Source organism: Lissotriton helveticus, chromosome 11, assembly GCF_964261635.1.
Source record: "Lissotriton helveticus chromosome 11, aLisHel1.1, whole genome shotgun sequence".
Taxonomy (NCBI): domain Eukaryota; kingdom Metazoa; phylum Chordata; class Amphibia; order Caudata; family Salamandridae; genus Lissotriton; species Lissotriton helveticus.
The window spans coordinates 538164562-538177839 of record NC_136072.1 but is presented as its reverse complement, the minus strand read 5'-3'; the positions used below and the strand labels follow the sequence as shown (position 1 = coordinate 538177839).

General features: G+C 43.9%; 1 protein-coding gene across 3 annotated transcripts in view; it reads right to left on the bottom strand.

Moving 5' to 3' along the window:
• Positions 1-13278, bottom strand: part of ANK1 (ankyrin 1) — a 1318767-nt gene that overhangs the window by 900795 nt on the left and 404694 nt on the right. For all 3 annotated transcript variants that reach the window (XM_078666235.1, XM_078666236.1, XM_078666234.1), the window contains 2 exons: positions 10599-10784; positions 8042-8140 (listed from right to left, as the gene is read on the bottom strand). In XM_078666235.1, coding sequence (XP_078522361.1) covers positions 8042-8140; positions 10599-10784 — 285 coding nt within the window. The remainder of the gene's footprint in view (positions 1-8041; positions 8141-10598; positions 10785-13278) is intronic.

Sequence of the window (13278 nt, the reverse complement as noted above, 5' to 3'; positions counted from 1 at the left end):
GGCCCAACTCTTCTGGTGTTGAAAGAAGTCTCAGTGCTGTTTTTCGAGCTTTTGCCTCCCGCGGTGTTGACTTGAGAGTTTGGCTCCCAAGCAAATGGATCCTCCTCATAGTTGGTATCTATAGTTGGGGTGCCAAGCATATTTAGATTGAAGTCCCCGCTAATAATCCAGCTGTTTGTTTGCTCTGCGTTTAGTAGTTTTGTGAGCTCTTCTTTCAGCTGCTGCGTGTCGCTGTTTTTTTCTCGGGGATGTAGGTAGAGGTTTATCAAAATGATGTCCTCCTTTTCCATCCCTCCCCGAATAGAAATTCATAGCACATACTCCTGTATAACTGTAAATAGCAAGGCCGCCCTTTTTATGACCAAACAGTGCGTTTTGCGTGGCAGGGATGAAGTTCAGGTTATAGCCAGGAAGTGCTGGCAGATTATGGGACCACGTTTCTTGCAGTGCAATATATTGAATCTTTGCAGATAGGTGTAGAGTTCCATGTCTGTAAGCTTATCACCTAGGCCATTGATGTTCCAAGAGCACAGTTTAAGAGTGTTAAAAGAGTTCTCGTCATTTTGTCATTGAATTTCTGTTTTGACATTTATAGTCCTGGAGATCCTGCTCCAGTCTTGGTGTTCTGGGCTTTTCGTGACGATTGATCTCTTATTACGTTGCTCTCTGTGATCTGGGATGTCGGGGTATTGCTGTGAGCCCCGCGCAGAACCGACAGTAATAGTGGATATGATTTGGCCTGGTCTTCCTCTTTCCTTTGTTGGCTGTCAGGTGCCAGGGGGGTCTGGGTATCTTGGTTTTGAGATTGGTTGAAGCTTTATACCCTAGGTGTTGAATTTGGCTTGTCCATTTAGTATTCTCCGAGCCACTTCTTCTGTTGTCCAAACAGTTTTTGTTGCTTCAACCCCCGAACAATCCGATAATTCCATGAACTCAACTGACTAGAGGACTCTTGTGTACTTGTGCAGGAACATGACAGCTTCCATAAACTATATTGTTTAATAGGAAGCAGTGGGTATAGGAGCCCTATTTCACTTTTGTAGCTCAGGACAGGTTATATGGTACTAAAATGAGCAGCTTCTTCACCCTCACTACATGTTCATTGACCCCTGACTGGGTAAGAAGAGGCTTGACAGTGCAGCTGTTATAGGTGGAGAGTATAGACATTAATTTATGACCACCAATAGCACCTAGGTGTGTTTGGTAATGTGGCAAAGCCTCCATCCGCTGGAGTGTCACATGCCTAATGTGATAGAGACGCAGAAAATGCTTAGATCCCATAAAAGGTATTGGAACCTCTTGGTTTCTCATTGCCTGGTATCCCCTGCAGTGTCTCCTCTTGTACTAGGGCGATCACTTGAATCAGCTTTGTCACCCTCCTGGTGAAGCATTTCCAGGGGTGGATGGGGCGGAACTGCACACTTCCCTGGCATTTAGGCATGAACAGACCGCAGAGGCACATGGCAGAGTTGCCCCCTGTCCCCCATCATTTTTTACCTCGCCATGGAACCACTGGCTTGCCAGCTTCGCCAACGAGCGGAGGATTGTGGTATACGCGAGCGTGACACGCAGCACATCATTTGCCTATATGCTGATGATGCCTTAATCTTTTTGCGGTACAAAAGGGGGTGGTGATGGACGGAGCATCTGAACCAATCAAACACTCACACCCAGTCAAAAGATCTGGGTTTGATCCATCACCGTTCTTTAGCCCACTCTGCCACCCCAGTTCAGACATGGCTATTTGCAAATCAGTCCGACCCTGTGCCTCATGGGAACAGTCCAGCCCGAACTGCCAAGCCATGCCTTCCCTGGACCGGATCTTTTTGCAGCATGTGGGTTTATCCCTTTTGGGTTTGATGTAAATCTTAGATAATTTTGGCACACTCTCTGGCCTTCGGGTCAATTGGCATAAATCTTGTGTGTGCCCCTTGGTGCATGTGCCGTCAGAAGACTGCGTGGCACACCCTGATTCCTGACTGCAATGGTGTTATGACACCTTTAGGTACTTAGGCATACAAATATACCACTCTGAGTGCGACCTAAAAGAGGGTAGTCTGGACAAGACGATTGGCTCCATCCGTTGATCAATTCCCTTCTGGTGCTCGCTCCTGCTAGGCCGGGTTGCAATTTCCAAAGTTTTAGTAGTTCCCCGTCTGCTTTATTACTTTGCGGCCCTCTCCATCATACTTCCCAGGGTTTTTTTCCCTAGACCTCCAAGGGTTACCACTGGAATAGATTTGGAACACAGGCCGTTATTGGGTGGCGTATTATGTTGTGGCACAATTACAATGGTCTCTAGCCTGGTTGAGCACACAAACCACCCTGAATCCTTGCTCATAAATGCAATGCTACGGGGCACAACTATTTACACCTGACTCGAACTCGACTCTCCGCCCAAACTTGAATTCCGACAAATGACAGTGGCCCACTACTGCTGGTATAAGTACCTACATCCCAAGGGCCCTCTTCTGCCGCATTCCCCCTCGTTCCCTATTTGGGACTTGCTGCTTTTGCAATGATTGCAAAGGCGCTTTGACCTGTCCCCATGGACTGAGGTTACAATCACACAGGCCGGTGATCTTTATAACGAAGGAAAGCTTATGTTTTTCCAAGAACTGGTTGAGTTGTATGGACTAAGCACTGGTCAGTTCTTAACATATTGCATAGTACAGCGTGTGCTCCGCAAGAAATGGGACACTGGTGAAGCTGAACCACCTACAACACAGGCTTTACATACACTGTTGACTTCTGACACCAAACGCCATTCCATTACTTTTCTGTACACCGCCCTCAACACTACCCCACCCGATCATGCCACTAGAGCCCAAGCCAAATGGGATGCAATGCAACACCCATTGACGGACAAAGCATGGGCTTGCGCCCTACAGATGACCAAAAATATATCCCATAATCCTATGTTCTTCTTCACACAGTTTAACTACATACACCAAACTTATCTTTCCCCGGACCGCATTCATCATATGTTTCCGGTGCTTTCCCCAGTATGTCCCCATTGCAAATTGCAAAATGCGGACTTTATGCACATGGTATGGGCCTGAGTGCCACTGGCACAAGCATGGACGGAAGTCACATCCACGGTAAGGGAGCTGTCAACAGACCCTCCCAACCCGACCCCTGAATCCTGTTTATTGGGGCTGCATTTAAAGAAACACAGCCATGGCCTGGAAATCCCCTGCCCCCCCAGAGATTTAGGGCTGGCTTCATGTTTTATGTATGTGGACTAGAGTGGAAACACACACTCTTAGAGCGTTATGCATGAGGGGCGACTCTCGCAAGGTAGGTGAGGAATGGGAGACATACTTAATTGCAGTTGAAGCCAAAACTGATGAACACCCACCCTGAATACACTGAATGTCAAATGTATGCACGCTAGCTGCAGTAATAGGTGATACTATAGGGATCATCGTTATACTCACTGCTAACTGTTCACAGAATTACTCAACATGCATCCTCCCCGAGTCCGCCCTCCTTCCCACACGTGGTCGCTCGCTCTCGAACACCCCAACCATTGTCCCCCCATGGCCTGCTCTCTTTCTCTCCATAGTGTGACAGCGACCCAATGAATCTGCATGCCTGCCTCCGCTGGTAAGGGCCTATACTCGTATTATCTTGTGGCACTATTTACCGATATATATATGTGATATGAACATGAACGGCTTTAGTATACAAAAATGTATATTACAGGACTGAAGAGGTCGCAAGTTGTTGGATTGCTGTTCTTTTTATCCCTTCTCACTCTCCTAGCCTCTCCTCTTCCCCTCCTTCCTCTTTTTGATCCCTGCACAGCGGGAGTCCACTTGCTGTATCCTACCATAATTTTTGCAATTTGCGAAATGTGCAAACTATCATTGCAATGTTTATAATGTATCCTGACTATATAATATGTACGCACTATGGTTCACAATGCAAACATGTATTATGTTGCAATAATCTATGTACCAATCCTGGTACGAGCTCCACTGTTAATTGTTGTATTGTTGTCCACTGCACTCTGTAAAATCAATAAAAACAATCTTTAAAAAAATTATAAATGTGATTGGATAATGCTCATTTGGCATAGGGTAACTTATGTCTAAGTCCCTAGTATACGATACTGTGTGTACCCAGAGCCAGTAAGTTAAGTGTCAATAGTGGACTACAGCACAGTTTGTGCCACTCCTGTTATGACAAAATAAAACATGTCTCTAGGTCTGCCATTTGAAGCCAAGTAGGGCAGTTTCAAACTGTCACTCGACTTTTCAAAGTCCACTTTGCTGAGTCAAAGGTTCTCCTTTTAAATATTTATAAAACACCCCCAAGGTAGGCCTCAATAGCCCCTAAGGCAGGGGTGCTGTTATTAAAAGTAAAGACCTGCTTGTATTCAATGAAACATGCAAAATAAAGTACAACCATCATGTTCACTGTAACAAGGTTAGTAGCCTTATTGGCAGGTTTGGAGTTACATGCTGGCATCAACTCAGCAGTGCTAACCTCCAAATGGGGCTACCAATGGGGCTACCAAATCTGGCACTTCAAGGTATCAAAATAATTATTGCATTAAACCCTACTTGTTGCTGAAGTCTAATTTAATGTAACTATTTGACAAATGGCAACTCAGGCAGAAAGGAAGATGCCGTTGTCAAACCGGTATTTTAAGGTAAGTGTAGTCCCCATGTAGCCACACATATAGCTTGGGCTCTGGAGCTCCACACAGCCAAAGAAGGATCTCACAATGATGGGAGTGGACAGAATAGTACACACTGGGATAGCTAGATGCCACACTTTGCAGGAAGTCATCATCAGACTGGAGGGTACATAGTAGCCCATTGGTTAGTTAGTCACCACTGGCCCCTAGTCTCATAGTGCATACAAGTGGGACTGCTAGCACCCAGACCTCAGATCATGTTTGTTCTGGAAAGAAGACCAAAGAAGTACTATACTGCTGCTTACTGGATCCAGCACAGAGAGCCTGCACCAAAGGCTGAACTGCACCTGAGTGGGCAAAGAGAGGACTGTGTTGTGTCTGTGGTGCCCCACTTGTGGAGAAGTTGCCCAAGAGTGCCAAACAGACAAGATTACTCTAAGAGCCAGTTGCCTGTCTACCTGTTAAAGCAACAGGGCCACAAAAGCTTAGAAATCTGCATCCTTGAGAGCCCAGCATCAAGAAGCTTGACCATTCCTGGACACTGAGGTGCAGCCTGGGTGACTGAGTACTGACCCTCACGAGGTGCCCTGGAGTTTGCTGGACTAATGAAGGCCATCAAGTACAGTTTGGTTGGCTAGCAAAAAAGTTGTAGCCAACTAAATGAAACGACTGGGATTGTTGTAACTGAAGACCAGTAAACCAATGGCAACTGATGCTGCACTGGACCTCATTCAGACACTGTGGGAGATCAAACCCTGATGTCAAAGTCACACCCATAACCTCGAGGACCATTAAGTTGCCACAGGAAGACCCGCACACTAGCTCAGCATTCCCAGAATCTTTCAGCATCCTGTATCCCTTGCATCAGGTGCTGCATAAAGGTTTGATAATATACTGGAGACTGCTAAAATTGACATGCAACTGTCACCCTGGACCTGTTTGGCCCTTATGAATGGCTCTCTATTGGAGTTGGCCCGTCCAAGAGTGCCTAGATAGCCGTTATCAACTTGCTTGTCGTGGCTTACCTTAAATTGATATTGTGATCAAATACATTGAGTTACTGCATTGAGTAAGAAAGCACTGATTTATTGTTTCTTCTAAAATTCATAACTCCAGATTTCTCTGGTGGAGCTTTAACATTAAGGTGTATATTTAAAGATAAAAATACAACCTCCTTTTATAAATTGGGGTTGGATTATCTTTTGTAGTGTTTTTTCTTATTTACTGTTTTGGTACTTCTCAATACTATAAACTTGTTCTTTTGATAAAGTCTGACTGTTCTATGCCACAGCTAGCCCGAACTGAGACATGGTTTAATAAACCAACCTAACTGGACCTGATATAGCAGTGTGTCTTTATTACACAGTGAGGTCACCCAACCACACAGATAATAATCCATGTGCCTTACAATTACCAAAAGTACTGGCATTGAATTATGAGAAAGGGTTGGGTACCAGAGTGGATGCTTTATTAGAGGTCAAATTCCAGCAGAAAATGTGGATGTCCCTCTCTCTCACCCTGCATGGCGCACAATAAAGAGAAAATGGTGCAGTCATACCCAGATTCATTCCCGGTATGGAGTGTTGAAGAGTAGGGATTTGCCAGTGAGGCCCTCAGCAAGAAAAAACGAGTGGGAAGACAAAAGAGAGGTGTGGTGGCTGCAGTGTGTGCTGCTAGCTGAGACAGAAGCAGACTCTGAGCTGTGCCAGCAATGTTGAAACAGGTCTCATGAGAGTAGTAAAAGAGGTTTAGGAAGCAGGAAAATAGACAGTCATGAAAAGAGAAGTTTCACATTTACTGGTGAGCGAGGCTACCTGGAAGTGAGTCATTGGGAGCTTGGACGTCTATTCACCAAAATGCCAGGTGAGGTGGAGGAGACATCACAAACACTTTGCCCTTAATGACATTACAGGGATTGTCATCAAATGGCCTTTGACCATGAATCTTCTCAGAAAGTCATGGCCTTAACCCTGATGACATCATAATAATTGATAGCACTGAGGTTCCAAGGTAAATGCATGATCAATATAGCAACACAGACAAATGTGCAACTTGGATACCACCGATATTACAGTGCTGCTGACATGATCTTCGAAAGTGCTGTGGCATAATACTGCCCTGAATTGTAGCTAATGAGCAAGGTGAGCGAGCTACACTTCTTATAGAGAGGATGAGGTTCTCCTATTATAAATAACTGTGAAAAGAAGAGTTCAAATAGTGCATTTTAAATCACAGTTTTCACAAATATTTTCTAAAACGCTATAGGCTTTGAAGGGATACTCACTAAATATTTAAATCCTTTTGTGATGTGACAAGCCAATAAAACCTGACCCTCCCCAGGACTTGATCCCATGTTTTTTTAAATGTACAATGGTTGCCCCCATAAGTCAAAAAATACCTGGATTGTGTCTGGGTGGGTGTTTTGTCATTGGTGCCCCTGCATGCAATGGGTGCCACTTTATGTCAAAAATGGCATAGAACATGCCACTGTTTTGTTTTTTTGACTGGAAGCATCCTTGAAATGACAGGGGCCCGAACAGCCTTGAGTGGTACCGCCACTCAGGCTAGATTTCAGGAAGCAATTTTCTGATGGTTTGTTGGCAGTGTTTTCAGCAAGACGATTCACAGCACCTTGTGTTTAACAACAGCAAAAGCCACTAATAATGATAAATAACCTCTTTGCAGGGTTTCCCTTTATATAAAAGATATAAAATACTCCACACCTTACATAAAGTGAAGCTCTGCAGAAATGAGATTTTTTTAATATATCGAAGATATAAAACACCTTGCAGTAGGATTCTTTCAGACAATAAATAAAATGAGGTTCACATACAGTAAAGCACGTATGGTAGTAGTAATGAAATGTGTTATAAAATTTGAAATACAATGTTACAATATAAAACAAGATAAAACACAGTTTAAAAGAATAAAAGATACTGAGCAACAACATAAACAGCATCATGGAGTAGACTAGGCCTCTATCATACAGAAGTAAAAAAGCCGGTCCATTCCATTTCAATTAAAACATATCCATCAGGATTAACTAGAATCATAAAAGCACTCAAAAAACTACACCTATACATGTGGTGATGCTCTTGCTTTTATTCACCGCGAGTCCCTCGCATACAGCTAAGTTATGATTTACAGAAAGGGATTTACAAAGAGTGAAGTCTTTACATACAGTGAAGCGCTGATATACAACGGAGTGTTTAGATGTATTGGTGCTCTTGCATGGTGCCACTTTTGATTACATTGAAGCTCTTTGATATTGTAAATCTCTGCCTTAACCCATTGTTCTTGCATAAAGTGAAGTTCTTAAATAAAGTGTCATTTTTATATATATAACAATATGCAACAAAGCTCTCACATGTTCTGCCCCCTGATATCTCTTACCTGTGGGGTGAAGTTGACGTTTGCCCCACGGTTCAGGAGCAGCTGAGCCACGGTGAGGTTTTCATAGTGGGCAGCAATGTGCAGTGGGGTAAACCCGGTCTGTAATTCAAAAACAGTAAGAACTTAGCAAAGAAACCAAGACACAAGTACTGAAGGAAATAGTGCCGTAGAGGGCTACCTAGCAATGCATGATCGCCCCCGACATTAGGCCTCATTTATGAGACCATTGCACCATCAGTGTGTCACTTTTTTGATGCACGAGCAACGCAATGGGTTTGTCCATGCTTACAAGGCCACGTAAAGCCGCCTTGCATGACTGTTCATGGTTATGTAAATATGGGCTTCATTCATGCATTACTCTGTGTGAAAGGAGCATTCATGTGTGTTGATGTGAGTGTTCCCACGCAACATCCATAGGACCTGGCACATTCCCAGATTTACATTGTTTTGTAAAGCTGGAAATGTGTCAGTATCCTACACCTCCTCAGGGAAGGCGTAGGAGTGGAGCTATGAGGAGAAAAGCTGTTATTTCTCCTTGTTTTTTTCCTCTTTCGAAGCGTGCTGCAGAATGCAGCACGCACAGAAAGAATAAAATGCCATCAATTATTGTTTTTGCGCAGGAAGGTGTCCCTTCCTACACAAAAACAATTATCCCTGCAACGCAGGCACCCTTGCAACATGACACAAAGGTGTCTGGGTTGGCGCACAGATGCTGTTAGTGCGCCGATGCAGGGGAGGACAGGCATGCGAAGTATCTTGTAGATACTGTGCATTCCTGCACTTTTATTTGGACACACAGCAGCACAGGAGAAAGGCTTGCTGCACTGCAGTGTGTCAAAATGTAGTAAATGAAGCCCATTGAATGCACATCCTGCCTCATCTCATTTCTGCATCATAAAATATGTTGCCGTCAGAATCCTGTGGCTTTATAAACTCCACATGTGTACAAGGAGACAGAGGAGAACCTCTTATTCCCAGGTTAACTTTCTCTTGGTCTGGGAAGGCATTGGGAAAATCCCTCTGTAGAATTTATAAACATGGCTAGCAGCAGAACCAAAGCAGTTCTGTAGATTTAAGGGAAGTGACATTGTAGTGTTTTTCTGTAATGGCTCAAAAGACTCTGTTATGCCAATTATGTTAAATAGTTGTGGAGAATTAATTTCTAATGAGACGTGGAGTCCTGCATAAAGTCCTCATGGGAGGTGATCAAGCACTGTTCATCATAGAACATATCTATATTTTAGTTCACTGCTTAAACACCACCTCTAATCAATAGCACTCCTCCACCCAAACTTATAATAAATTTCAATGGCACACAACCACTCTTTTAGCTAAGGCACTGGAAAATCATATAGCACGCTATCTTTTTGCCCAGGTATGTTAGACCTTGTAAATACTGGTATATATGTGCCCCTTCCACCCTTCACTGATGTTACATTTGAACCAGTGCCCGGAAATAAAAGGTACAATGACTTTTGGTCAAATCACTCAGTCATTCAAATGTGCCCTGCCTCACTGTCCAATGATACAAAAGGGGATGATGGACGGAGCGCTTGAGCAAATCAAACACTCACCCCCAGTCAACTGATCTGGGTTTAATCCATCACCATTCTTTAGCTCACTCTGCCACCCCAGTTCAGACATGGCCATATGCAAATCAGTCTGACCCTGGCCGAATGGGAACAGTCCAGCCCGAACTGCCAAGCCATGCCTTCCCTGGACCAGAAACAAGCATCCTGGGACAGGTTTCGGATTCATAATCCTCATCAGCCAGGCTATCTTGAATCCTGTGGCAAAGTGAGCAAGGGACTCACGTCTGAGCATACCCTGCCAACTTAGGGCGAACAAAGCAATACAAAAGGGGATGATGGACAGAGCGCTTGATGAAATCAAACACTCACCCTCAGTCAACTGATCTGGGTTTAATCCATCAATATTCTTTAGCTCACTCTGCCACCCCAGTTCAGACATGGCCAGATGCAAATCAGTCTGACCCTGTGCCTCATGGGAACAGTCCAGCCCGAACTGCCAAGCCATGCCTTTCCTCGACCGGAAACAAGCATCCTGGGAGGGGTTTCGGATTCATAATCCTCATCAGCCAGGCTATCTTAAATCCAGTGGCAAAGTGAGCAAGGGACTCACGTCTGAGCATACCCTGCCAACTTAGGGCAAACAAAGTGATACAAAAGGGGATGATGGGGGATCACTGTCCAATGAGGCATCAGCTCTGGGGTCCACCAAGGACATTGTGGTTTATAAATGTCACTGATTGCTTTTGACAAATAGACCACGCAGAGTGGAGACTATGGTTCTGGGACCCTGGTTCTCCACCCACTCGTGATATAGAATCAGTCTTACACATGAGATGTCACTGCACATAGGCAGATTCAACCTGATCCAAGACAGAGGAAAATCCAGCCCTGTATCCGAGACCAGCCTCCACACACAAATAGGTCTATCTGGATCACCCCCACACAGAGACGACATGGCCTCCTCCAGTACACATTAGACTCAGTCTGAAACTACCCTTGGTGGGTAATGGTCTCACAAGGCGCACCTTAGAGAGGACGTCTGCATTGGGGTCGTTCTGCAGGAGCACTGCTGCTGTTCGCGTGTCGTCATTGCGGGCTGCTATGTGCAGGGCAGGCAGGCGCACCTTTCCCTTGGTGCCGTAGTTTATCAGATGGGCAACAACGTTTTCGTGGCCTTGCTGCAATGCAACTGCCAACGGTGTGAAGCCATCCTGAGGGAGGAAACAGAAAGAGCATGATCATTAAATTAGCAGAAACAGGATTAAAGGGGAGGGTGAAAGGCAGAAAAGGTAGTGGAAAAGTAAATTGGGGCTAGTAAGATGGGAGAGACAGAGAGAACATGAACTAGTGACACTGAGAGAAAGCGAAGGAAGATCGTAGAGCAGAAAATAAAGAAATGTAAATATAAGTGACACAGAAGGAGGAAAGAAAAAGAAATAGAAAACACAACAGAGGCGAAAAATCATGGATATAGAGACGGAACAAAAAAGGAATTATTTATCAATGAGATTATGAGGTCAGGAAAGACAAGAATAAGGGGGAAGAGACACTGTGAAGCTGACAGCCAGGAGGACAGAAGAAAGCAGAAGGAGAAAACAAGAGAAGAAAGAAAGTGAGATAGGGAAAGATGAGATCGCGTAGGTTGAGACTGGAAAGAGGAAACAGTTAATGGAATATGGGAAAACCACTACATAGGAAAAAGAGAAAACAGAAAAGAGGCAACACTGGATGTTTGAGACAAAAAGGAAAAGATGAGGGAAGGAATAGACAGAAAAAAATAAGTTAGGAAAGAGTAGGGAGGAGAAGGAGTAAAAAAAGGAAGTAGCGAGCAAGAACAGAAGTTGACCAAAAGAAGAGAAGCCAGAAGATAAGGTTTCCAGCAAAAGAGGGGACAAGCGAATCAGGAAACAGAAAGGAGGCAGACAAAGGAGGAAACATTACGAATAATAGAGTTTACAGGTGAAAGAGACAGAGAGGAAGAATGTTGAGACAAGTTCTTATGGAAGACCTAATCATTTATGGTTAGGGATTTTCTCTTGTGAGAAATAGCCCTGGTGTGGCTCAGAAGGGCAACTCCCATAAAAAAAAGAAAAGTGTGCCACTTTAGTAATCAGTGCACTTAGGGCCTTATTTAGAATTTTACAGGTCAGGGACACTGCTGTAAATTAGTGCTGCTCCCACCCACCACATTTGAGGTTCCCCAGCTCTTTTTAGGGTTGAGTGAAGTGCCAGGATTCCATTGGCAGAGCCTCGGCTGGCACTACCAGTAAAATCCTTTGGCCTGGTAGCCCATTCGCAAAGGGATCACCAGATCACAATTAGGTTTTTCCTGCCCTATTAAAGAGCAGGGTGACTATCACACTTTTGTACCGCTGACTATCACAATTTGCCTTCCTGTGTCCACAATACAAGGCATCAAGTCTATTTTTTTCATAAAAAATAAAATAAACTTCTGTTTTGGCAGGGTCTCCTAAAAGGGTTGATTGGCCTCCACCAGGGTCTAAACGACCTCCTTACACTCCTGGGATGTATCCTAGTATATATGAAAATACTAGTTCCATTGAGGGAATGGAGTGCCTGTGCATGTTTTCAATAGAATCCGTTAGGACAGTAAAATGTCAAGCTCCTCTCCTGTAATATGTGGGACAAGTTAGAATTTGTTTGCCCTTGTGTTATGTTGTTCTATTTAAAATGTACCTTTAAGACTCATGCTATGTATTGTAGAATGCACGAGTCATTGTTAGAATGTTGTATGTGCATCATTCCTATGTGTGGGGCAGTTTTGTTGGAGCGGTCTTGGTATTCAGCTGCTTCCTGGCACTCACCTGTATAGCTTAAGCTTTATCTCTAATAAAGCTATTCCCTTACATTCAGCCTACGGATCTATCATTACAATTAGCGACGATGGACGACGGATTTGAGCCCATGTAATTTTTCAAAATCAGACTATTTCTATTTTTGTAGTTTTTGAGGAAATCAACCGCAAGTCGTTGGGAAGCTGTATCTCTTGTGGAAAAGGACGTTATCAAGACACCGGTGCATCGTTGTGGAAGGTAAAGGATCGACATACCTTTCAATGAGAAATTGCCTTGTAGCTCTGTGTCTGTTGAATTCCTGTCGGCGGCATCTTTTAATTGTGAGCAAGATTCGGCACGGGCTGCGTTCGAGCAATAGCGCGTGAGGCGGAAGTCTCCTTAGAACACCAGAAGATCTTACAATTAGAGGAAAGGACGCAATTACGCGAGGTCGCGCAACGTGACCTTACGTGGAGGACATTTTGAATTGTACTTTCCTTCGGCATTTCCACCGGAGCAACGTGTAATTGAAGAGAAGTTCTGCGGTGATTTCAGTTTTTTTTTTTTTTTACAATATCGTATATGTGGATTTATTAGCGATATTGGGATGCAATCGGAAATATTTTAAGAGACATATTAAACATTTTTGGGGGATTTGAAATATACAGGTGAGGTAGTCGGGAAGGAGTTTTAAAAAAAAAATGTTTTATATTATACAGCATACGTAGAGAGAAAGGTGTAATGTGCAGTTTTTGAACAAGGAATATTGTGTTATGGACCAAGGTGACACAAGCGAAGGTACAAGAGTAGAAATGGCTCAACAGAATTTTACAGTAAATGCTCCAGAACCATTTTGGGCAACTGGTACCAAGCCGGTTATTAAATGGATTGAATGGAAAGAATATTTTAT